The following is a 25,927-nucleotide window of genomic DNA, read 5'->3' as shown; positions in this document are numbered from 1 at the left end:
ACCCTCCTCACCCTTCTGTCATATTCAGCTTTTTCACCACTCCGCTGCTTTCCTCCTCTGCTCTTCTCTCTGTCTCTGTCTGTCTTGCCACACTTCTTTTCTTATTCTGTCTAGTCCTTTAAATGCTGCACTAAAAGCTCTCTTATGGGTTTATATGCTTCCCTCTTGAATAAAACATAACAGTGTAATGCTTAGAAGCTGGGGCTTATGGAGGCGTGAGTGTTTGTGTGTTGCTTATTTTTGCAACAGCAGGGGGCACTGCTGCTCCTTGAATGGTGACGTGGGAACAGATGACAGCCGTATGTCACTGCAGTAGGAGGTTAATTTCTTGATACAGTAGGTGTGGTAGAGATAATTTTACTATATAAAAAGCATGGAATAAAGTTCGGTTCAGGACAGACTATGATCTACTGAGATCAGAGCAGAGCTATTAAGAGGTGACGTGTAGAAGACAGACAATGCTGGAAGAGGTTGTAAGGCTGTGTGAAATTTAATTAAAATATTCTGTGAAGGGATTTTCATCACCTTGGCTCAAGCAGGGCTTTAAAGGATGGAGGTGGAATAAAAAGTGCATGCACTTTATCTGTTTGATGTCCTTTGCCCTTAATTATTCAGAAAGTTTGTTTTCAATACAGCAACTACTGAAGAAGAAGAAGTGCTGTTTAGATGTTTTGGTGCCTCCACGGGCCCTTCATGAGTTCTTAGTGTTAATCTCTCTTGTGCATGTTGGAGTTCATGATGTTATGAATCCAAGGGTCGGGCATCTGCTGCAAACATCAACAGATATTTCTTATGTTAGTCTTTCAGTTTCGTTGCAAAATAAGAAATCAAGAAATTATTATAAAACTTAAGATTTCATTCACTGGCACCATGTTTCCCCCCCTTCTTTTTCTGATTGGGGGATTATAAAAAATTAAATACGACCCTCATGTCACTAAACCACACACTCAGACCTTGCCTGCACCCTGGGGAGCTTGATGCCCCTATTCAACAGCTCTTGCACCATTAGTATAAATGGTGGCTACTGTGTACACAAATTTGTAGTCTATATTTGTAATTTTGTTGATCCTAAATGAAAACAAAATGACTAGTCTAACAAATAAATTTGGGGCTGTTTTAGTAGGTGAATCTGTGGGTGGCTGTTTTGAAATACCACTTTCTGCTGTTGTGTCAGAAAATGTTTATGTGATTTATGTGTTTTGTAAATGTGTAAAACGAACAATGGAAACATAGGAAACAACCGCTTAACAACATGATACATACACAGAATTATAATACACATCACTTATTGACACTCTACAACTTTTTGGCAACCAGTAATTTTTATCATGGGCCTAGATATTAACTAAATAAATTCATCGTATTTAGCAGGGAGAAATTAACCATTAAATTATCTAATTTGCACCAAAGGGGTGCGGTAGAAAGAGGAGGCGAGAGGTGGGGGCATATGATCCATAATAATTCGTAGATGTCTTGTGATTTCCGATGTCCGTGAAAGCACCGTTTCTCAAACGTCATCTAGTATCCCAGAGGCCTCCTCACCAGGAAGTGTTTTGCCGGAGAGGTCTTCGGTTTTGTTTTGACAATGATGGAGGAGGAAGAATTTGAGTTTGCTGAGGACTTGGAGGCTATTTTGCATCTAACCCCGGAGGTGCAGCTAGCCATTGAACAGGTAGAGTACTGAACTTGTTAATATTGCATTTTTTTTTGTTCTTTTTTTTTAAACGTTGTGGTTCGTCTTGCTAACACACGGCCAGCTGCTAGCAGGCTAATAACAGGGGAGGGTTCCTAGATGTGACACTGCTATATTACGACCGCTAGATGTAATGTATTTAACTTACACATAAAGCATTTCCCCACTATTTTAACAGTATTTAGTTTACAGAAATGTTTGTCAGTCGTAGTGTAATGTTAACAGGACATTACTCGGACATCACCTGCTAATGTACGACTCGTTTAACAACATAAATGTGCTGTTTGTTAGTTATGATTGGCACGTTGCATGTTGAAATGATCCTAATACACCATCAAATATTACTGAGCGGTCGTGACTGTCTGATTGAACATCATTTGTCTTTTGTGCACAAGGTTTTCCCCAGCCAAGACCCACTGGACAGAGCAGACTTCAATGCTGTGGAGTACATCAACACTCTGTTCCCCACAGAGCAGGTGAGGTGAACTGACACGGGATGATTTGCAGTCAGACTTACCCTGGTGACACGCATGCTGATGTCTGTTTTAGTGTGGCACAAGTGGATTGATTTGTAACTAGAGAACTGAAAAAACATGAAAATAAGAGGCTCTTTTCAGACATTTTGACTTGTCACAGTAGGAAAGACATAGGCATCGCTTATGGTCCTGATTCAGTAAGTCATGAGAGTGTGACAGTCATGCAGTATGAGCAATACCAGGACCTTGTATTGAAATGTAGTCATCGTTAAGGTTATTGTGTTAATTATGCTGGTATTTTTATGACTCTGACATGTGAAAGTGTCTTGCATGAAAAATTGCCTCTTGATAATTGGGTTGAAGAAATACTTCATGTACTTAATAAATCAAAGACGTTACTGAGATTGGAATTTGTGTGTGCATGGACCATCATGTATGTTGTTTTATTTAACAGGTGCAATGCGAGTAACGATTACAACGAATGGAAAAATAATATAACTGATGCAATGTACTGTGTCAAACTAAAATCGGCCTTGATTAGACTTTTAAAATCAGACTATTTATCAGTTCATATCCATATGTCGATATGTGTATACTCCATCTCCATGAGGGGTCACTGTAACTCTATAGTTTGTGCTTCTGTCCAGCAGAGGTGCTCCCAGTAGTGTGCATGCATTTTCACTCAGCTGGGTTTCGTGTGTTTCCTTCAGCAGGTGAGGGGTTGCACCTGCCCTGCATTTGACATGCAGATGAACATATTTGCCTGATTTGAAACAAAGTCTGCTCATCTAAACACAAATGCATTAAATGCTTCAAAGTATGTAGGTCTGTTCAGAGGTAGTTTGAGTAAAATAAAAGATCAACAGCACAACACATGAAACAGCAGGTTAAGGCAACAGAATGATAAAATAAAGGTTATCACTCATAGAAAACAGTATGTGTGTGGGGATAATCCATCCATTATCCCCTGTACACACAGTTTGTGGCTTGTTGGCCTCTCAGACAGCTGCAAGTGACAACTTCAAGTCAAATATTAGGATTTTTTTGGATGTATGACGAAAGGTTGCTTCATGTTTTCCTAATTTCCTGTTTTCTTATTTGTCCACAGTCTTTGGCTAACATCGATGATGTGGTAAACAAGATTCGTCTGAAGATCAGGTGAGTTCATGTCAGTGACTTCATAATGCATTTCTTCTTTTTGTGTTTATTTTACCCTCTTAGTGACCAGGTACCTTTTTTGGTCACATTTGATAGGCGCCTGGATGACAATATTAGGACAGTGGTGCGAGGCCAGACCAACGTGGGTCAGGATGGCAGACAGGTGAGTTGAACTACAGGTCACAGAGGGAGAGACTGCAGTGCTTAGACTTTCAAATATGTACTTTATTGAATCAGTTTTATCATCTTTCTGGCAATATGGCTGGAAAAAAATCACTCTGCTTTTATTTCAGTTCTACTTTTCATTAGATTTTTATAGAAGCATTCATTTTTGCAAAGTTTGATTGATGTGTGTTGGTCTAAGATAGAAAATCAGCTGTAGAATCACAGCATGTAGACTTTGCATGATCTAATCTAATGGCGAAGATTAACAACCACATTTGCAAACTGTACATACACGCCACTGGGCCTGTTGATCACTTATGGAGTTCAAAACAGCATCCTTCTTCTGAAATTAGAAAGTTGCCATAGGTTGCTCCCAAACCCAAAAAACATGTTCTTCCCACTCGCCTGCTCTTTCCTCTCTTCACATTGCTTCCATGGAAAAGGACAAGATGACTCAGAACCATTCCCACTGCTCAAACTGCCCCTCTTTACGGAAAACACGTCTGGGAAAGAGATTCCCGTATGTAAATACTTAAATTTCTTTTAAACCCAGGCTTTTGAGTCGTTGCCTTTTCTTGTGGGAGCATGACGGGAAAGAACAGCCCCTGCTGATTTAATCCAGCTCCTTGCCCTGTCGAGGAGTTGCGGCTTAAAGGGAACGTGACACCTGATGGGTGAGCCATGTATGCTCTGACCAGTTGACATGATTAGGTGTGCGTTGTCGTCAGGGTGTCTGGCCTGGTGGCCCCGTCTTTCACTGTTAGCTACCGTTTGGTAGCGGAAACGCTCTAAATCCCCTCCAGACCAATAACATTACGCAGTCACACACAATAATTTTAGTTTGTTTTTCCAACCCCCACAGTGCCATTCCAACATTTCCAGAGGGAAAATGCTTTCTGCAGACGGAAAGATGGAGAGGTGTTCATTTCAAGATGGCGATTGAGACATAAAGGCAGCAATACAATAAAATCAACAAGATCAGCAATTTAGTCAGTTCTGCTGTTGACTGAGCTCACTCACCAAGTTAAATGCAGTCCCCGGGTTTAAACCCAAGGTGGTTACATTTACAGTGAAGGACAGACAGACAGACAGAGAGAGAGAGAGAGAGAGAGAGAGAGGGGAGGTGGTGGAGGAGGAGGAGGAGGTCTGGGGAATGATTTCCCCTGTGTTTTTTTTCTGTAGGGAGTCAGACAGTAATATGCTGCGGGACTGAGAGTATGGAAATGTGACTGTCTGGTCAGACCCTGGCGACTAATAGAGCTGATATTTAGTGTGTTGATGGCTGTGTTACTGGGCGACTTTTCATGTGATGAATACATAACATCAGTGCTTGGTATATACTGTACTTTAATGTAATTTAGCTTAATTTGCCACGAATCCTTATTGTGTTTGCACGGGCAGTTCCACTGAATTACGTGCAGCACATGAACACAGATGCATGCACACACAGCCCCACAAGCTAAACTGGTGTCAGTATGATTGACTGTAATACATGGTGTCCAGTGGCAGAGGGACAGCCTCAATTATAATGACATGAACTCTGTCATTAACCAGAAACTATAACAGTGCTCATGTGTGGCTCATTTCAGGCCAATCTAGACTAATCCTTCTAACCTGCATGATTCCATGTGCTCAACATACAACAGATGCTGTTTGCTAAAGTGCTGAAGACTGAGGGCAGACTGGGGGAGTCTCCTGACGAGTCTGCCAGCCCAGAGTTTCCTACCACACACGGTGTTCTCGCCTGCCTGTTATGGCCATTCAGATACCGCATGCACACCTGCTCCACGGCCTGCCAGCCGAGCTCAATATCGTAGCTTGATTTGCATTTGTTTTTTTTTTTCTTGTTTTTAATGGAAATGAAGGATCTGAAAGCGCTCTGGCTGAAATCTATTTGTGGAAGTCTGAGTTGGAGAATCTCATTAATGAGAACAAACATTTGTTCTGAGTTACTGCCTGCCATTCACGTTCCTCTACGCTGATGGCTGAGGAACGTTTTTTGCCATAGAATGTTGCTGTGCACAGGGGTACACACACACACACACACACACACACACACACACACACACACACACACACACACACGCCCACACACCCTAATAGTGAGGCTGTACTTGCTGCTTGCTTGGCTGGCAACCTGGCATTTGCGTTTTTCTTCCTGTATGTGTGTGTGTGTGTGTGTGTGTGAGACAGTGTTCGCTCTTTATGTGTCCACTGTGGTGTTGAGGGGGCTGCATTAGAAAACACAGTGTCGGGTGGTCTTCCTATAGAATCGACATTAATGTAAATATTTAATGTGAACTCAGAAAAGGCCGTTCTCCGCTTGTTTTAGTTTCCACGCTTTCATCTTCTCAGAGCTCTGTCTTAAACTCTCTCAGCTGTCATTTTCTTGCTTCTGTCTCTCTAATTTCTCCTTTTGCAGTGCTTTTAACTTTATGTTTTCTGCATTTGCGTGTCTTTGAAAGAAATCTGGGTCACACTCTCTGCAGATTCTATCAGTCTGTGGCTCAATTATGATTAGTGACTTGTTCAGTGTAGCCTATGAAATCTGACTGTTACGTTATCTGCAAACACAAACTGTGCCAAAGCCTTATATTGTTTTCCAGGACTGAAAATGAAGGGGAAACGAAACAATCAAGGAGAAGCGTTGTAACAGCACAGCAGCATATCGCTATCTATAACAGGATGCATTAGAAAAGACAAAACAATGTTTTAACTCGAGGATTGATTCTGTACAAAGCACTTCCTGAGCTATACTGTGTTCTGTTAAGTGAAACCCTCTTTTCTCCAAATTGTCGCCCTAAAACTGTTTACATGAAGCATTGTGCTCAGGCAGCGTTCCAGCCGTTAAAATAACTCTGTTAGGTTGATCTGATTCATTGTATTTGGCCCTGAACTCATAAGTGCCATTTAATATGTCAGAGGGAGGAGTGAAGTGCGTCCCGACCCTGTTCAAGCTTTGAGAAGTGCTCGCCCGTGTATGCCGTGGAGCATGTGCAGCTTATTGCATGTTAGGGATACGCTAGCCTACATGTGCGTGTTTGTGTGAGAGCAGATAACATCTCGGGCACGGAGGCGCCTTCTGGGCAGTGGTCTCTCTCTCTGCTTTCCTCAAGGCTAAATACAGGAAATGAGTGCCAGGAAGCGAGCCAGATCAACTCAGCTGAGTCTCCATGAGCGACAATTGCAGCCTTGAAGGTTCTGGCCTCGTTTGCATGCACTTTGTTTGCTCAAGAACTCCTCCAGGGAACCTCTTTAAAGATTCAGCGGTACTCCCTTCCTCCTCACCCTCAGATCAAAGAGTAATCACTTAACCTGCCTTCATTTTTTTTTCCCACTTCATTTATCCAATCACCTAACAGCCAAAGGAGTGTTTGAAGCATAAAAAGAAGAGAGGATGCATGCAGGCGAGTCGGCTTTTGCTCATCTTGATTGAAGAAGGGTTCTTCTCTCTTTCCTCCATAGCAGATTGTCTTGGCATAAAATCATATTACACACAGTAGATGAAATTTTAGCTCAGGTTAAAACTGCCCTCTGAGGGTTGAATGTCACATGGTTTTGTTGTGGTTTTATGACCTGGTCATATGGCGCTGTCTGGATTTTGACCGTGTCTCTTCGACACTGTCACTTTGACTGCATTCAAGGAAAATTAATCCTCTGCTGTCAGTGAAAGGTGTATTTATGTTTGAGTGTGTGTGTTTGTGTGTTTGTGTGTGCACATGCACAGTTTTCGTGTGTTTGCTCACTCGCTGTCTCTTAGAGGTGCTTGTAAAAGTGGTAAATTCCTTGCACAGCTGGTGCCGGCTGTTAGCATTCCTTGTGTGCATGTGTCTCTCTCCTCCTGTGTGTGTGTGTGTGTGTGTGTGTGTGTGTGTGTGTGTGTGTGTGAGAGAGAGAGAGAGTCAAAGCTGTGTGGCAGTGCCGCCACAGCATTGAGCCAAGAGAAGCCAATTACCTTGGCATCAGATGTCGGAGCACAATCTCTGTTTGGGAACATCAAAGAACAGCTGCAATGTCAGATGATGGGGAAATATTAGAATAGCACGTTAACTATCTTACAATTGTAACCGTGTAGTGTTATCTAATCCGCTCTGGCTTTATAGGCTGTTTAAACTGCTAATAATCTCTTTATAGTGACAGCCTTTATGCAGAGATTAGCCTCATGGCTCATGTGTCAACCTAAGACCTCTCCATGTCAGATAACTAGATAGCTCATCAATTAGACAGCCAATTAGTCTTTTTGGCATTGACCCTCCCCCCCACCCCCCCCTTCCCCCTGTCTAGAACTGGGAACGGGCATAAGCAGGATCATTTTTCACATGGACCAAAGCCAGCGGTGAGAGTGGATAAAAAAAAAATCCCTGGAAATGTTATTCCACGCACCGCTGTTCTTCTCAAGTATTATTACAAGTGTAGCATAGTTTTTCTAAGGAAATCTAGAGGGAAGTTGATGTTTTATGTATCAGGTGATTAAAAGCAGAATAGATCGCTGAAAGTCTCCATGTTTTTTTTTTCCTTGTGGATAAAAGGAAATCCAGACTGTCCCTTTTGTTGCATTTGTAATATTTCTGACACCAGAAGGCACCTAGATGTGCATTTGTTATGTTGACTCATTCACACTTCAGGCACACAACAGTATAAGTAGGTGTGTGAAGGTAAGAAAGAAAGATCTTCTCATGTCTGCGCTTTTTGACTCACCATTGCTCTACTGACTGACCAGACCAACAGGTAGAAAACCTCCACTCACTCGAGCTGTATGACAGCTTTCTGAGAGGTAACTGTGTGAGAGGTTTCTCACCCCTGCGCTCCTCTCAAGGTTTTGGTCTGCGTGGTTTTCATGTTTCCTTCAGTTCCTGCTGTTTTTTCTGCTTCAGGTGTGAGTCTGACTCGGGCGTGGGCTGAGCTGGACTACCAAATTTCTGCCCATTCATTTGTTGTGTTGCCCACTCCCAAAAATTCAGACATGCACACTTTGTCAGTGGTTGTTGTACAGCAGTTGATGTATTATATGTTTCATATTGCCCTGTTTGGTTTGTGTAGGCTTTGGAAGAGGCCCAGATAGCCATCCAGCAGCTCTTTGGCAAAATCAAAGACATCAAGGACAAGGCAGAGAAGTCTGAACAAATGGTACGTACGCACACACACACACACACACACACACACACACACACACACAAAGGTGGCTTGTTGAAGCTTAGCAGGGATACGGCCCGAGCACAGTGGAGATACAGCCTGTATCCTCCTTCTGTTACAATAGAGGACAGTGGGGAGAGTTATTTAAAGTCGAGGTAATGCAGCTTCCATGTGTCTGTTACAAGTGTGTGTGTCAGTGAGAGTCAGAGGAAGGCCAGTAGGCTGGGTGAGTAGAGAAAGGATTTAGGGGGAACCAGCAGACCCTCCCTCAGAAGGCACGTAGGAACAATTATTTCTCAACCCAGCGGGCGTGTCCTTCATCTTGGTCTATTTCTCTTTTTCCCATCACCAGCGAACCTCTCTTACACATTCATCCACCTTTTCACTTTCCTTTCCCGTCTCACCCGTCTCGTTCCTCTCCCTGCACAGGTCAAGGAGATAACGAGGGACATCAAGCAGCTGGACCATGCCAAGCGCCACCTCACGACATCCATCACCACCCTCAACCACCTGCATATGCTGGCAGGGGGTGTTGACTCTTTAGAGTGGGTACAATCGCATTCAACAGATTAGACCAAAAGACCCAGACAGTTTACCCTAAAGCTTATTTGACCGAAATGAAGCATTTGGAATTGTTCCAAGATTTTGCGGTTGTGACATGTGCACTTAATTTTAGGATGAAGGACTAGTTGCTGCCAGAACAAAGCAGTATGACTGAAATTACACTTGTAAGAGATACACAGCCAAATTGATGCTCCAACGATATGGATGAACATGCTCACAGAGGTGTGTGGCGTAGGTGTAGATAATATAAAGATGGATGTTTTTGATATAATAGAAATCCTTCATGTGTGTTCCAGAGCCATGACACGGAAGAGGCAGTACGGCGAGGTGGCCAACCTGCTGCAGGGAGTGGTCAACGTGCTCGAGCATTTCCACAAGTACATGGGCATACCCCAGATCAGACAGCTGTCTGAGAGGTAACTAATATACGCACACTAACACACACACACACATGCACACTCACTCACTGTGATGTGTGAGCTTACATAAGGTTATTTCTTTCTTTCTTTTGTGTTCAGCGCTTCGCTCCAGCTCACTGTGTGGCGAGCAGCTCGTTTCCAGTAGCCAGATCAGAGCTCTGTCTCCTCATACAGCTGAAATATTCCACAGCTCTTCAGCTGAATTGTTGAAAGGAGTGGTTACAGTATTTGGCTGGAGGTGTTTTTTGTGTATTACATCCTGTTTATGCAGATATTCACACACATACATGCTCAGTCCCACACAGGAAGGAAACCCACTGAATAGTGCCCCGTTATGCCAGAATTTCTTCCATTGTGGGAGATAAGACGCATGCTTTTCTGAGGGTGTGTCTGTGTCTCCGTTTCTGTGCTTCCACTCGTGTGTGTGGAAGATGCATTTACTTCATTTTGTGCTCGGGATTGTTTTTCATGCCTGCAACATGCCTATCAGTGGCTGTACACTGGTACGTTTAGTAATGTTTCTTGTTCTGGGCAGAGTTGTTTCAATATCTGGATGTGGCCTTTTGTTGAAACACACAAGCACTCACAGAGATTTACACACAGGGAACAAAGCACATTGTTACGCTGTTGTTTCCCACAGCTCTGACTGATTAAATTTCCATTTTTGCTGTTATTTTCCAAGAATACCAGAATCAGTTAGGGACACATTGGCCAAGTTTATGTTCAGGTTCAAAGTAGTGCTGATCCCCTAAAGCAAAACACAAAAAGCGTGACCTTCTGTGCTGTTTTGACTGAGGTGTGGCAGACAGTGTTCATACCAAATAACAGCTGCGTGGAAGAAGTGACTCTGCTGGAGAAACAGATGATAGGAGAGACGCGGGGAAGGGGAATATATATGAAGACAGGGCAGACAGCTGGACGAAAAGGGTTAATAGACAGAATCAAGATCTAATGCATCAGCCACCACAATAAGATAGCAGAAGCAGACAACAGACAGATGCAAGCAGTATTTAAGACAAACAAAGGCAGTGCATATAGATGAGGGATCAGATGGGGATTAGCCAAATTACAGCCAGGAGGAAAAGTAGCTCAGAGATGTTTACAGCAGCAAGCTAAACCTTTTACCTGTAACTGTTACCTGTACAGTCCAACCATTTCTGTCGACTTCATAATGGCAAGATAGTTAAAAGGCTTTGAATTAAAACACAATGGCAGCCCAGTTTTAAATCAGTAAGCTGTAATCTGACTACATTTAAAGATAAATTGAATGTTTTTTGAAGGCTAAATGCACATTACAGCCTCCGTCTGACACTTCTCTGTTCCTGCCTTTACTTCTTTCGTTCAGTGGGAGAAATTAGCCTTTTGTCCTGACGTTGCTTGGAAGCGTGACGGGTGAGGTCGAGTCAGTGCAGCGTTCGCCTTTGAACACCATCAACTTTGCTAATTGTTTTAATTGGCCTTTTCCTCATTGTCGCTTCATGCAGCGAGACATGTTTGGCTGTGTTGCTGTAGGGCTGAAGGATATTTAAAAAAAAACACGATGTTGCCATTATTTGGAGAGATGTTGCGATATGAGTCTCTGCTGACAGCTTGGTCTCAGTATGATGAAACAGCTGACTCATTCTGACCAGACCCACCAGACAGAGGGGGACAGTTGCACATTTAGCCAGGAACTGACACTTTACGTGAATGCTACTGGTTCAGTTGCCATCCATCTGTGATACTGTCTCTCCACCCTCTTGTGTTTATTCTGGCTGATTGTCATGGCTTTGGGTGCTGTCCTGGGTTAACCCAGCCTGGAGGCCTTCTGGAGAACACAGACTCTCTGAGGACGCCACAGACTCAGATTTTCTTCAGCAAATCTCATTATGCAAACGTTTCCTGTCACATGCCTTTGTTGTTTGCTTTACTGACCAGAAACCAGCATGTTCAGGTTTATAGAAAATGCACTGCACGATGCATGCACATGAAGACACCTGCACAGGTGTGTACTGATAGACAAACAGAGGAATATTAGAGAATAGCATTTTAGAGCCATCAGGTATGTTTTTGGTGTTTTTCTCTACAATCCACGGACAATAATTAAAGAAGGTATCTTTTAGCTTTTCAAGAGTCTTTGTCACAGTGGTTGAGCCAAAGAGGAGGCAAAAATCTGATTTATATTGGATGCTTCCACATGAAATTGTCACCGTTCTAGAATGTTTGTCTGATTGAGAAAACGATGAATCATTCAGTGTGATTGGTTTTTGTCCTGTATAGAGTAAAGGCAGCGCAGAGTGAGTTGGGGACTCAGATCCTGGCTGATTTTGAAGAGGCCTTCCCCTCTCAGGGCTCCAAGGTAAATATGTTGTATAGTTGTCATGCTCTTGTCTTGTTGGCCCTCTTGAGAAAACTTTATGTCAAACTTTTATTTCACTATCTGTCCAGAGACCAGGTGGCCCCAGTAACGTGCTGAGAGATGCCTGTCTGGTGGCCAATGTGCTGGACCCGCGCATCAAACAGGAGATCATCAAAAAGTTCATCCGGCAGCACCTCTCAGAGTACCTGGTATTATTCCAGGAAAACCAAGATGTGAGTAAGAGTTTGAACTCCATGATGAACCAGATCACATCTAAAGTGGGATTAAGGTATTTAATGAAAAAGCATTCTCCCCCCTCGGTTGCTCAGGTTGCATGGCTGGACAAGATCGATCGCCGCTACGCCTGGATCAAACGGCAGCTGCTCGACTATGAGGAGAAGTATGGACGCATGTTTCCTGAGGAGTGGTGCATGACGGAGCGTATCGCTGTGGAGTTCTGCCACATCACCAGGTAAACACGCAACATACGGTATAAAATCCCATCGAGGAGCAAGCATTTCAAATGTGGCTTTAGCCTGTTTAATGGATATTTTATGCTGTCTCTCCATCCCCAAGAAAAGAGAAGAAAAGAAAAAGAGGTTGAACGTAATTAAATTAAAAAGGCAGAAATTGAGAAATTGGTTGTGGGTCTTGTCTGCATCATGAAGTAAGCCACACTGGCTTGGCGTGCCTGGTGTGAGTCTGCACTTTCAGTGGTGTTGACGTAGGTGGCCTACATGAGCAGTGACCTACTGTCCCCACTTCTCGGTCTTTCCCCTCAGCTACACCAGAGAAGAAAAAGTGGCGCTCTGTTTGTGTGTTCCTCACAGCTGCAGCTAACAATAAATAAAAATCTGACAGAAATTGTAGTCGTGTCATCAGAAAAAAAAGCCTGAGACATGTTTTTGCAAAAGAACAGATCATGTACTAACAAGGATCATTTGAAACATTTTGCAGTGTCAAAGTGTAGAAGTTCGAGGCGATATACTCCATTTTTTTAATGTTCCTCAGGGTGGAGCTCGCCAAAGTGATGCGAACACGGGCGAAGGAGATTGAGGTGAAGCTGCTTCTGTTTGCCATTCAGAGGACAACAAACTTCGAAGGGCTTCTGGCCAAACGCTTCACAGGATGCACCTTGACGGATATACCTGGAGTGAGCAAAGCACACACAGACACACAGCGCACGCAGGTCCGTTGACTCCAGCTGCTTTAAATTATTCAAGCTGAAAGATATTGTTTGCTTGTGTTTGTGCAAACTTACATGAAACTGCTCATGTGTTGTTTGTTGTGTTCTACACTCTCTCACACACACATGCGAAGAGGTACTCTCGGTGTCTCATCTTAAAGATACCTCTTAATCCAGGTCATGTTGGTGTCTGGAGGTGGAAGTGATGCACAGAGAATGGACAGATTATGATTATTGTTAGAGCACAACTAGGCCAAGCTTGTTCAGAACCGATGCTACGGAGGCTCGACAGAGGCCTTTTGTCTTCAGCTCAGTTTACACACACACACATGCCTGTTGAGTTCTGTAATTCAATCAGGGATTTGGTTGAGTGGAATTTTCTAATTGGAGGTGCAGTTTCATCAAAGCCTCCCACGAAATGATCTACATAAAGATGGAAGAAAGTGATGAAACCTGGGCTTAATTTTGAAAGAGTTTGTAATGATTACAGAAGCAGTTCTGTTAGTCAAGAGCGTTGCTGGCGTGGATCCCTTAGTGGCAGTCAAATCCCTTATGATGCTCTAATAATTGTGCAATAGAAAAAAATAAAGTTTTATCTGTGTTTTTACAGCAGAAGAGGCCAGAGAGCCCTCTGGACCCCACTAACCCCTTCCTGGAGGATGAGCCAGGCGAGGATGTGGGCACAGAGAAGGACGAGGATTTGGCTAAGGTGAGTTCACCTGGAATGACCCCCATCTGACTTCACTAAGGGACCATTGGATGTTGCTTCCTCTGATGTGGAGCTTTTTTTTCTAAAGTGCTCCCTTTAAAGGCAAGATGACTCATTTGCTCATGACAATGCATTGTCAAGTGGAACAGTAGTGTAGCAGTCTTATTTAAATATTCTTCCTTGAGGCTTTGACCATACATATATGGATATTTTTTTAAGAACAGATATTTTCTGCCTTCATTCGAGAAAAAATCCACACAACCTTAGTTTTACAAAATATGTCCACGTACACAAGATCGCAAAAAGTGTGGTGGGCCTGTAGGTGGCAATAAAGTTTCCATCAATGATGCGTCAAATACCAGATTAAGACAGTTCTGATCTTGTGTAGTGAGCTTATTGTCCTTTCAGGGGTCGTAACTTTAAAACGCAAACAGTGCAACAGCAGCTAATTATTAAATTAAGACCTGTTTGGCACATGACCTAGCAGTGCTAACCAAACGTAAACGTAATGACAAAACGCTATTTGCATGCGACTGAGAGGTTTCTGTGAGATCCCAAGTCCCCAGAATCACTACTCTGAAATCAAATATGTAATAAAATATTATAAATCGGTTAAATCTACCATTATGTCTGCAGTCTCATTTCTAAAATCACTTAATCTGAAAATCCTCCAGTGTGCACCAGGCGTTGACTAAGCAATAGCAATCTGTTGCTTGAATAATCAAGAATAAGACCAGTCGTTTTGGGTAATTGGTCAAAACACTTTCTGTAGACACAATCCATTTTGAACACTGAGGTAAAACTTCTCCACTCTAATATAGCAGCCCTGCAATGAGTTTAGAAATACCTCTCAGTATAACACAAGTTCAACAGAACCACAAACTGCAGCTTCCAAAATGACCATAAAGTTGAATCCGCACCTCTTTAAAGCAATTTCAACAAAAACTGAACGTTACTGCCTTCGTGAACATAGGATTTATTGCAGGCCTGTTGTATTGGACTGCATCAGTTCCAGCTAGGTAGACCTAATAAAGTGGTGGCTGACTGTATTTTATGCTTGGAAAGTCAATCGCTTCATTTTCTAACATGTTTCACGTGGCGCTGTATCAAATGTAGAGTTTCCCACAAGGCCGTATCTTTGAAAACTGTTTCTGTGTTCGGTGTTTTTGACATTTACCTTTGCTTGCTGAGGTGGAAGCAAAACATAAACTCGCTGATTGGTGCTCAGAGGAGCTAAAACCTGTTACTTCACTAATTCCTCATTTTTGCCTCTATTGTTTTAGCCCAGGAAGCCGAAAGCTCCGGACAACCCTTTTCACGGCATTGTCTCCAAGTGCTTTGAACCACATCTGTATGTCTACATCGAGTCCCAAGACAAGTGAGCAACACACACTTATACAAGCCAGACAGGGCCAAACTGGGTCATGGTACACAGACCCAGAATCAGGAGCAGGTTGTGTGTAAAGCTGGCTCATGCATCCTTTTTCCACTGCCCCCTCATCAATCAGATCCCCCACCTCCCATTCTACTTCATTGCCTCTTCTGTCTTTCCACCCCTTGTTCCTGTACATGCCTCTGTCTCCACTGTGGCAGAAATGTTTCCCATTAGCTGCACGACCACAGACGCAGAGAGAAAGAGAGAGAGGGAGGTTGAATAAGTGCTGCCACAGCAGATCTGCCTGTTTTCATTCCCACCTCTTTATTTTTCTCTGCTCGGTACCCCTTCCCTTGTCTCTCTCTCTCGGTGCAGCTTTTGTTTCATTCCTCCTTTCTTCATCTCAATCTCTTGTTCTTTATTTTGGATTTTTCTCCCTTTCCTTGCGCTCTCTCTTTCGGTTTTCTTCCTGCCTTATTATTCACCTCCCACCATCCTTCACTTCTCCTCCATCCATCCCTCCCCTGTCCAAGTCATGGTGAAGGCTCCTGAAATTGAACACAGTTCTGGGACTGCTGTACTTGCATGCAGCCCCTGGCTTTTGGCTCTCCAGAGCGTTAAATGCTGTTTGTCTGTCCAAGGGAACAGGATTGACCTATTCTGCAGCTACAGCCTCATTTCAGCTCAGTCCAGAGGCCTTAAACAGGCCAGATCAGCTTGTCTCCAGTGGGACATTGCAGGAGAGAACAGTGGCCTGCTTGTTTTGTTCTTGGCTTTATTTCCAAGATTCAGTAGGACTGGGCCACACCAACTGACTGTGGACCTGTTGACTGTAGTACTGAGGATTTTGATATGCTTGGATTGTTTTCACCTATTTATCCATCTGGCTCTCTGTCCGAGTGCCTGTTATTTTATCCTTTTATTTATTCATTGGGGTTAGGAACCAATTGTATGTTTTTACTGTTTAAATGTTTTTATTTGATTCATTTAATTCCTTTCATGTGCCACTAATTCAACCGTGTGTGTCTGTGTCTGAACCTGTGTGGGTTTGGCTGTACATTTTCGGGCATCTGCAGGAACCTGGGCGAACTGATCGACCGGTTTGTGGCTGACTTCCGAGCACAAGGCCCACCCAAGGCAGGCACGGAGGAGGGCGGAGCGGTCCTGCCCAGCTGTGCTGACCTCTTTGTCTATTACAAGAAGTGCATGGTGCAGTGCTCCCAACTGAGCACTGGAGAACCAATGATCGCCCTCACAACCATCTTCCAGAAATTCCTGAGAGAGTACGCTTGGAAGATCCTCTCTGGAAACCTGCCTAAGTAAGACTGGCTCAAGTTATACTCTTGGCATAGTACTGAAGTTACTTTTGGTTTTCTTTGATTGAACTTCATCCCATACTAGAATGAAAACAAACAGACAGTCAGTGTAGAGATGAAAGGTAAGCACCACCGTGACATTGCTACAAGGTGCTAAATTGACACTAATTGTACTTTTTACTGACATTGTCAAGTCTGACGGCTTCAGTATTAAACCACTTTCACATTGGCTTCAACAGTCTTCTCTATGGCAGCTGCTGAAGCCAATATGGAAGCGGCTTAACACTTAAGGGCCAGTAGATGCTGGCTCTGAGACAGCCTGACTGATTTGAAGTGACAGGGAAAACCCTCAATTTCTCTCTTGGAGTACAAAAGTTGAAGTCTCAGTAGAAAATCTGACTTATCTAATCTGTGACCTTTTCTAAATATTATTCTAACAGAAGAAGATATTGAAGTATAAGTATGGCAGTAATCTAGTTTTTCTTATTTTGAGCAATTACCATTAAAAGGCCAAAGCCAACGATGAATTGATCCTACAAACAAGTTACGTATGTGTGTGTGTGTGTGTTTGTGTGTATTCCACTGAGCCATCGACCTCAATTGTTTTCCAGAAACTGTTGAAAACACACCCTCAGCCGCATCGCTGCACTGGGTGACATGTTCCTTAATCACAGTGAACACCACTTCTGTGTATTTAGAGTAAATCTCATAGCGTTCACTCACTAGTTTCATTAGTATTTCAACCGTTTCCATCCACAAGAATCATTTAATTTTCTGGGCAGTAACACAAACACAGATTTTTTTCAGGATCAAATTTTCACAAATAAGCATGTCACGCTCGTATTTCTTCATTCTTTTGGTATGGTGATGGGGCTGTTTAGGAGTTTTAGTTTGAAACTTAATGTCTTCAGTCCTCGCTGTGTTTGATGGATTGGGATGGCACGCTATGTGGGATCTGGAGTTGGTTATGTTGTGGCAAAGCCTAATATGCTACCAGCAAAAACATCTCTGGCTCATTGGCCACATTAGAAGTCATCGCTGGGCTGTGGTGTGCGCACACACACACACACACACACACACACACGCACATACACACACAGAGGTGCTCTGTTTCTGTCTCAGATATGCATGCGTGCTAATTACACACTTGCGCTCGCTGACTAATGTATACCATATTCGGAGCCGTTTACAGAAATTGTTCGGAGATGCACTCAAATGTTTTGCAAGTGTGCGCACTCCCAGACACACACAGACACGGCCGTCCAGCGTGGTGTGCTGTGAATTGGTTTTGTGAGGTTTTGAAGGGGGCCCTGGAAAGGAGCTCAAAACTACAGTATGTTGTGGTTTTACCCACGTCTCTGTTATGACGTTTATTAATGACTGGGTCGCCACTGGTGCAGCATCCTGACATTTGCGTCTGCTTGTAGTTATGTTGTCTGTTGTGTCTCAGTTACTATAAACGTCCTTCTTTACCTGTGGTTTGAAAAGACATGTTCCACACAGCATTTTTCTTTAAGCTCCGTAGCAAAGTGGGTCCACATCAGCCAGTCTTCAGAAATTGATAGATGTCTTATCACACGTACGGACACTATACACCAGCTAAATGTTAGTTCTTAGCAGTGTTTTTCCCCCACTGTTAACCCCTCTGTCTCTCCCTGTCTCTCTCTCCCCTGTTGCATCTGTCTGTCTGTCCAGATCCAACAGTAACAGTGGGGGTCTTACCATCAGCAGCCTGCTGAAGGAGAAGGAAGGCTCAGAAGCTGCAAAGTTCACTGTGGACGAGCTCTGCCTGATCTGCAGCATCCTCAGCACTGCAGAGTACTGCCTGGCTACCACACAACAGGCATGCACGCACACACACACACACTCACACACACAGGCACGGGAGCATAAGAGATGCCTATCACGGAGCGGTTACAGGATGTTTGACCTGTGTTTCATCAGTGTTTAAAGGAACTGACAGTGGCCGTTGTGATTACAACACAACCTGAAAGATTTCATCCCTGCTGGGTTTTTTTTTTCTTTTTTTTTTTTTTTTTGCAACACACATTCAGCAATTTTAAACCAGTATTCCAGGAAATAGACCAGCACACATTTGAAAGGATGAACTCTAAATCATGAAGCCTTTTATGTGTTTTGTGTTTGTGTTTGTGTGCTTTCCAGTTGGAAGAGAAGCTGAAGGAGAAAGTAGATAAAGTCCTGGTGGAGAGAATTAATTTGACTGGGGAGATGGATACTTTCAGCACGTAAGTCAGCCATTTTACTCTTTGTGGAAAAAGAGCTTCCTTTATATTATGTGAAGAGTTTGTTTTAATGGCGGCCATTATGTACTTTCATGTTTTCTCAGGGTAATCTCAAACAGTATCCAGCTGCTCGTTCAAGATCTCGATGCTGCCTGTGACCCTGCTCTCACGGCTATGAGCAAGGTTACACACAAACACACACACACACACATATTTAGCTTATATACTCTATATTTCCATTTCATTCATTAAACAGGTTAAAAGATCAGATTTTTGCCCTTAAAGCGTTTGGTGGTATTACACACACTTCCTGGTGGTTTTGTGAATGTCTCTTTGCCAAGAACCTGAAAATATCCACATGAGCCTGATGATATCATATTTTAACTCTACTTGTGTGTAGCATCTGATGCTAAGGCTTCCATCCCCCCTCTGCCTGTCTCCCTCTCTCTCAGATGCCGTGGCAGAGTGTGGAGCATGTGGGTGACCAGAGTCCTTATGTGACATCTATCATCATGCACATTAAGCAAAATGTGCCCATCATCAGAGACAATCTGGCCTCCACACGCAAATACTTCACACAATTCTGCATCAAGTTCACAAAGTACAGTAAACTCACACACACACACTCACATTCACGCACATCATTGTTCTATCCATAAGCTGTGATTAAAGGTTTCCTGAAGTTTACATATTTGTCATTTCTTTCTTCTCCTCAGTTCTTTCATTCCCAAATTTATCAACCACCTGTTCAGATGTAAACCTATCAGCATGGTGGGAGCTGAACAAGTAAGTTTAATTTATGCTAATCTGTCCTAAAGCTTCCTTTGAGCTGCATTGTGTGTCATCATCTTAAGCACATTTTAAGCCATTCGTGTATGTTCGCTATTTCGTGATTATTACGTCAGAAAATTCATGCTGCACTTTCATTATGTGCACTAGTATACTTATTTACCCTTATATAACTGGTTTTTAAATGCCTGAGTTGCTGACTTGTGTATCCTACCCCACCAGCTCCTCCTTGACACTCACTCCCTGAAGACGGTCTTGCTGGATCTACCCTCCATAGGCTCCCAGGTGCTCCGCAAGGCACCTGCCAGCTACACTAAGATAGTGGTGAAAGGCATGACCCGTGCAGAGATGATCCTTAAGGTGAGGAGGGGGAGGGGGGGGGGGGTCTCATTAATGCAGATTAGACCAGAGCAGCTCTATTCAGACAGCTTTCAGGGACAAAACTCTCGAAGCACAGAGCCAAACTTTCCTCAGATAAATCTTAGAAAGACAGTCAACCTTGCCCCTAAGGCCAGTAGAGGTAAATTAAACAGTTTACCTTTCACACATAAACTCAGAATGAGCCCCTGCATCCTTTTACTGATGGGCTTTAATGGCAACCTGAGTTCAACTCTAAATACAAAAGAGCTCAACTTAAACATATTATCAGAGCAGCTCAATCTTTATGGGACAATTGAGATTTTATGACATTTAACTTGGGTGGCTCAATTCATGCTGGTCATTTTTACAACCAACGCTTCAGTTTCTGACCTTTAAAGGCTCGGAACCTGAGGTAGAGACTCTTGTACAAGTGTAGTCTGAATGACTTTTCTTTATCTCTTGTTTGCCGTTGCACAGATTCAATGTTGAAACTCTGACATATCCAGTTAAACATCAGCTTTGGTGTTGCTTGACCAAGAACAGTCGGGCACAACCTGCAGCTAAGTGCTTTTTCCACTGATTGAGGTTTCGTCGTTAGAAGCAACAATAGACTGAGCAACCATTTGAGTGTTTGTGGTTTGACTGGCGAGTCAGTATTAAAATGTTTGTCTTGAGTCACTCGAGCAGATTATCTACTTACGGTTTATTTTTGGGCAGAATAACCCTTTAATTGTGTCTTTAACCCCACTCACAATAGCACTTTATGAGCATGTTTCCATAAAATACGCCACCTCACACGAGGTAGGGAGGGGATAGGAACGGAGCTCATGCACTACTGGTTTAATGAGTGAGAGACGGGCCAACACGAGACACACGCACATATTCTTTAAACACGGTATGTGGTTGACCTTGAGCCAGTGGAAAGGTGTGAGCGAGTCAGTTAGTAAATGCATGCAGCCATGCGTCTACTCACGAAAACACAGTCACACGTGCAGTATGACTTGATGTATGTTGGATTTTTGTTTTCAGTGAGAGAGCAAACACAGGGTTGAGCCTGTTGCCTCAGAATTACCTTATGTGACCCTGGAGGACACTGGTATGCGACTGCCATAGATTAACCCCACCCTAATTAACTGTCCCTGGAGTGTACAGAAATGCGCACACACACACACACACACACACTCGGAGTACACGCCTGTCTGCCCTTTGATTTCCCTCCCAGGAGTCCTCCTTTCCTTCCTGAAGTTGTCATGGTTGGACTGTCTTGATGTCGCTGGGATGACCTGCTCTGATCGTGCTGTCCTGTGAAAAACAGTGGGCCAATGGCAGACGGCAGATATTTTCAGTTCATTCACTCTGTTCGACTGTGGCCTTCAGGCGTGCTGCCTTTGTTTCGCCTCGCACGTTGACTGTCTAACAGACCCCTCTCGCCATTTCACATTTGATTGCCTCCTCTGACTGTTTTCTGCTGGGATGCACACTTTTCCATATGGCCTGTGTAAGGCCTGTCTTTATTCCCTGGAAAAATGCCCTGAATGTATACACATGAATTTCCACTCATCTGCCACACATTAAAGGGGCTTTCACATTATGGAATTATAGAATGCATTCACATCGGCCCACTACTGTCTGTTCCTTTTTTTTAATGGAATTGAGTGCCGGCGGGCCCCTTCAGCTGGAATGTGATCTATATGGCTCCCACAGACGTAGCTGACACTGCATGAAGGCCCCTTGGGTGATTTGCATACATTACTGTGACAGCAGAACACACAACAATCGCTGAGGAGGCTGGAAATCTGATACTATAAGAAATAGCAAAAGAAGAAACCCTGATAATAGGCATCATATATAAGAAAACTCTTAGTAATAGTTGGAGTGATAGACAAATACTGTCCAAACAAAATTTAAAAATAGCAGTAATGCCTCTGTGGCTGTTTTTTGGCCTTGAAAAGACAAAGCCCATATGATTAAAGAGAGGCTTTTGTACTAAAGCCAGCATTTTATCCATCAACTTTGTGCACCGTCAAGGTCCCTCACAGGTAATTGCTTCCACCTTGGACTGAGAATGACACTTCTGAAAGACAAACCCCTCAAACGAAGGCCAGTACAAGAATCCCTCTGTCTCGCTCCAACAATAGTTTTAAATTACACACTGGGATGCAGGGGCTTGAAATTAAATCTGGCTTACCCCCACCAAGAAACTGCGATTCCCTGGGACAACTGAAGGTTGTGTCATCTTGTGTTATGGAGTTGATTTAATGATCTCACACTAATCAAAACCATCTTGTTGATGTTACAAATAGATGTGCAGTAGTGTGACCTTAAGCAGCATTAATCTTTTTCCCCCCCTCGGGAGCAGCGAAGCATGCTGTAATCCCAACATTGACACATTATCACCTTATAAAGTTCTTACGTGTTAGCGAACAGTTACCTTTTTACACATCGAGGAAACATGGACTAACATTAGCATTTATTTGCAGTTTGTGGTGTTGACACTTGAGGAAAACGCCTGGCTCTTAAGCTGCCAAGTTCTCCACGATGTCCTCCAGCTAGTTGCTAACTGTGTGTCTGCTGTTTGTTGCAGGGCAGGTAGTGAACAGTGGGTGTATCAGAGCTTGTTTGCTAAAAAAAAAACAAAAAAGCCACCACGCTGAAGAATGCGGGAATGCTGAACCAAAACAATAAAGTTCTGTGTTGTGAAGCCAAACAATGAGCTGAAAGATGCTAAAACAGTAGCGCTGAGGGGAAATCTGGAGATAATTCTCTGGGTTCATCACCTCTAGGAACGGCTTTCCCAGAACACAGTCATTTGATTCATTGTTAATATAAAAGTATTGATGAGTGCAGCTTTAAACTGTTCACAGACGAGAGTAATCGCGGTGCTCTCCCATCTCTTAAATCTCTATATAGCTGTCAAAGAATCTGCTTTGAGTGTTAAAGATGAATATATTCGTGTTGCCTGTCTGGTGAGCCAGTGCTCAGTTCTGCTCTGTCTGTCTGAGACGGCCTCTCCTGGCCGGTTCGATGCCTGTGAGACGTGGCTGTTTTCCACACTCTTCCAGCCCAGCCCAGCATAGCTCCAGCTCTCTCTTCCACCTCTGAAGTTCTCTTCTGGGGAGAATTTAAAAGGCAGACCACCCCCCTCCTCCTCCTCCTCCTCCTCCTCCCCCTCCACCCTTGTTCAGCCTGAATGTTCTCCCTGACTCTGTTGCTCTCCCTTTTTTATGCCCGTTTTCATTCTTAAACTCCCTCTCCCCCCTTTCTTTCCCTTTTTTACAAGGTCCCTACAGGCCTTTCCCTTGGCCTGGCTCCAGGACAGTTGCTAAGTAAGTCACTCAGTCAGGCCAGTAAGAAAGCAAAGAATTCCACACGATCCTGAGCCTTTCATGCCTGCTCTTCTCCCTCCCTCCTCTGTGCAGCTCACCTTCTCATATATATTTACCTTGAGTCAAAAGAGAAGAGTAAAGTCTGAAAGGGCAGACGGGGTCTTTTTTTTTTTTTGAAGTGAAGGAAAAGAGAAACATTTTGTGAGATGATCCCTGTGTGCATGCGTATGCATGAGACAGGAGGTGGGGGTCTGTCAGCCATGTGTTGGTCTGCCTGTTCTTTAGCGGCTGCAAGAAAAGCTATCCGATCCACGTTTTCCACCCAGCCTCTATTGTTGAAAAAAACAACAACTAAGAGAGTCCAATCCTGAAAGACTTGTGCCCCATTAAGCCTTTTCTGCCTGCTCTTGAGTAATGCTCATTTTTGCCTCATTATAGTCCAAAAATAATTACCGGTGAATCTAATTCTTGCCCACTCAAGCATGGAGTAATTGGTGTTTAAAAGGGAAAAAAAGAGTGAGGAGTGGGCTCCTAAATATAGCAACATAGTCTCGACTTTGTTTGCAGCTAGAACTGCTTGGTTTTGTCAGTTCTAACCCCCCACCCCCCACCCCCTCAATTTGGGCCTTAGCTGCCCCATGTGGGATCATTTAAAGATCTCTTGGGTCGTCCCATGATGGTTCACAGGAAAGGAGGGGGGGTGAAACCAACATTAAACTCTACTTTTTCCGCAGGTGGTGATGGCCCCACATGAACCACCAGTAGTGTTTGTTGATAACTACATCAAGCTCCTGGCTGATGGGAATCCAGAGACCTTCCAAAAGATTCTGGACATGAAGGTCAGTTGGTTCGACTCTAGCAGTGATTTAAAGGCAAAGTTCAAGATTTGATTGATGCAGCTCCCACACAGTATCTGTATCTTCAATATGGAGTTGCCAGTTAGTTTAGCTTAGCTTATCAGGGAGAGACAGCTTGCCTGGCTCTGTTTGAAGGTAACAAAATCTGCCTGCAAGCACCTCTAAAGTTCACTAATTAACATGTGCACATAACTCTGCTAAAAACACAAGTTGTAGGTTTTTGGTACAGATTAAGCAAATGAGATAAAAGGTGCCAATTAGTGGTCTTTAGAGGCGCCAGTGTGTGGATTTTGATGCCTTTGAATGGAGCCAGGCTAGCTGTTTCCCACTGCTTCCAGTGTTTATGCTAAGCTAAGCTAACCGGCAGCTCCTCATCCTCGCCTCATACTGAACGTGCAGATCTGCTGGTGGTATTTAGCTTCTCATCTAGCTCAGCTTCTCTTTTTTTAATGCTTCGTGATGTGATGTGTTCGTGTGTGAAGGGTCTGAAGCGCAGTGAACAGAGCAGCATGCTGGACCTCTTCAGGCAGAGGCTACCCACTCCACCCTCCGGAGGCGATGGCCCCTCTCTGTCCTTCAGTGCCCCCACCCCTGAGCAGGAGTCCTCCCGCATCCGCAAACTCGAGAAACTCATCAAGAAGAGACTGTGAACAGACACACGCACACTGAGATCGCAGGATGGGATGGTCTTCACCTCTCTTGCAAGTTATTCATCTCAAAGACTTCATTATGCTCCATTCAGTTATCGTGGAGAATTACCGAAAGAGCAAAAAGTGGACAGAATTTTCTGACTGACAGTAACACGAAGCCAAGATGACGCTGGATTATGAAGAACGTTCCTCAACTGCTGCTTGCTGTTGTTACACATGTCATTTACTACTGTAATCTCCCACCTTTTCTTTCCATGACACTAATGTCTGAGCTTTGTAACATTAGTACATCTTTGCACAGTGTGTTTACACTCGCAAGACCCAAATGTAGTGCTGGTTAACTAATTTCTGGCCGCTTCTCTGGGACGTGTCTAATCCATGATGATTGCAGGCAGAATGATCTTAATTCAAGTTGATGTTTGAGCAAACTGTTTTGAAGTGGGGGGGGGGGGGGGGGGCACCGGGTTGAAATTTTGTGTGCATCTCTGCCACCAATTAAGGTGGATATGCATCGTAGGTGTCAGGATTGCTTTTTGTGAACGGTGGCCCAAAATGAATCCCAGACTCCAGGTTGAAAGACCCCAAGTCTGAGACAAAAAAGGATCGTTGGATCCGCATCTTCAGTCAGACGTGAGGCTGGCTTTGTCTTGGCATTTGAAATCCCTCTAGTTTGGCTTGGAAATTAGAACAGGGTATGTGTACATAAGTACACCTGCGTGCCGTCAGTCCAAAATGTGCTTTGGTAATTTAATCCTCTGTTTCCTTTGCACTGACGTGAAAAGAAGGTTTTGCTTTAGCGAAATTGCAAACTTCTGTGTAGTTTGGAAAATAATCTTTTCTCTGCATTTTCCAAGTGCTCCCCCATGTACTCAGTGATGGCAAGAGTACATCACAGTTTCTGGAAGGAAAAGAAAACCTATTTGAAGTCAATGCGCTGCTCATTGATGCCTCTCAGTTCAGCGGGTCCTTGTGGATCACGTGTGTCTGCATCAGTGTACACATTCCTGCCTTCAGGTACAAAATGTTATTTGTTTGTATTGTCTGAATTGTATTTAACACAGGCAATTGTTGAACACTATTAAAACATTGCCACAGATTTTTCCCTTGTGCTTCATCAGATGGGTGTGTGCTGCTTAAGTTTAGATTATGCACAATATCAGGAAAAAATAT

The 25,927-nt window shown here is 43.6% G+C and overlaps 1 protein-coding gene across 4 annotated transcripts; it reads left to right on the top strand.

Annotated features, from left to right (window-relative positions):
- Positions 1-1,558: 1,558 nt before the first annotated feature.
- Positions 1,559-25,853, top strand: vps53 (VPS53 subunit of GARP complex). Of its 4 annotated transcripts, none has more exons than XM_076735607.1 (22): positions 1,559-1,672; positions 2,089-2,169; positions 3,278-3,327; positions 3,424-3,490; positions 8,533-8,619; positions 9,055-9,170; positions 9,486-9,605; positions 11,868-11,946; positions 12,036-12,179; positions 12,276-12,418; positions 12,958-13,099; positions 13,746-13,841; positions 15,125-15,219; positions 16,293-16,535; positions 18,228-18,375; positions 18,696-18,778; positions 18,880-18,958; positions 19,228-19,376; positions 19,492-19,561; positions 19,787-19,924; positions 23,985-24,089; positions 24,590-25,853. In XM_076735607.1, exons 1-22 carry the CDS (start codon positions 1,586-1,588, stop codon positions 24,755-24,757), a joined length of 2,490 nt encoding a protein of 829 aa, XP_076591722.1. In that variant the 5' UTR covers positions 1,559-1,585; the 3' UTR covers positions 24,758-25,853. The 4 variants fall into 4 exon arrangements, with proteins under 4 accessions (XP_076591722.1, XP_076591721.1, XP_076591720.1 ...); XM_076735606.1 differs by having other exon boundaries at positions 13,743-13,841; XM_076735605.1 differs by having other exon boundaries at positions 12,958-13,135.
- Positions 25,854-25,927: the final 74 nt, after the last annotated feature.

The sequence above is a fragment of the Chaetodon auriga genome, chromosome 7, assembly GCF_051107435.1.
Source record: "Chaetodon auriga isolate fChaAug3 chromosome 7, fChaAug3.hap1, whole genome shotgun sequence".
NCBI classification, from domain to species: domain Eukaryota; kingdom Metazoa; phylum Chordata; class Actinopteri; order Chaetodontiformes; family Chaetodontidae; genus Chaetodon; species Chaetodon auriga.
The sequence above is the reverse complement of the archived record's forward strand: the minus strand, read 5'-3'. Positions and strand labels throughout refer to the sequence as shown.

Excerpts from the sequence above, each read along its gene's own strand:
- vps53 (XM_076735603.1), top strand. The coding sequence starts at position 1,586 with ATGATGGAGGAGGAAGAATTTGAGTTTGCTGAGGACTTGGAGGCTATT. Across the intron at positions 9,606-11,867 it reads ATCAGACAGCTGTCTGAGAG|AGTAAAGGCAGCGCAGAGTG; the intron begins GTAACTAATATA and ends TGTCCTGTATAG. Across the intron at positions 18,376-18,695 it reads GCCTGGCTACCACACAACAG|TTGGAAGAGAAGCTGAAGGA; the intron begins GCATGCACGCAC and ends TGTGCTTTCCAG.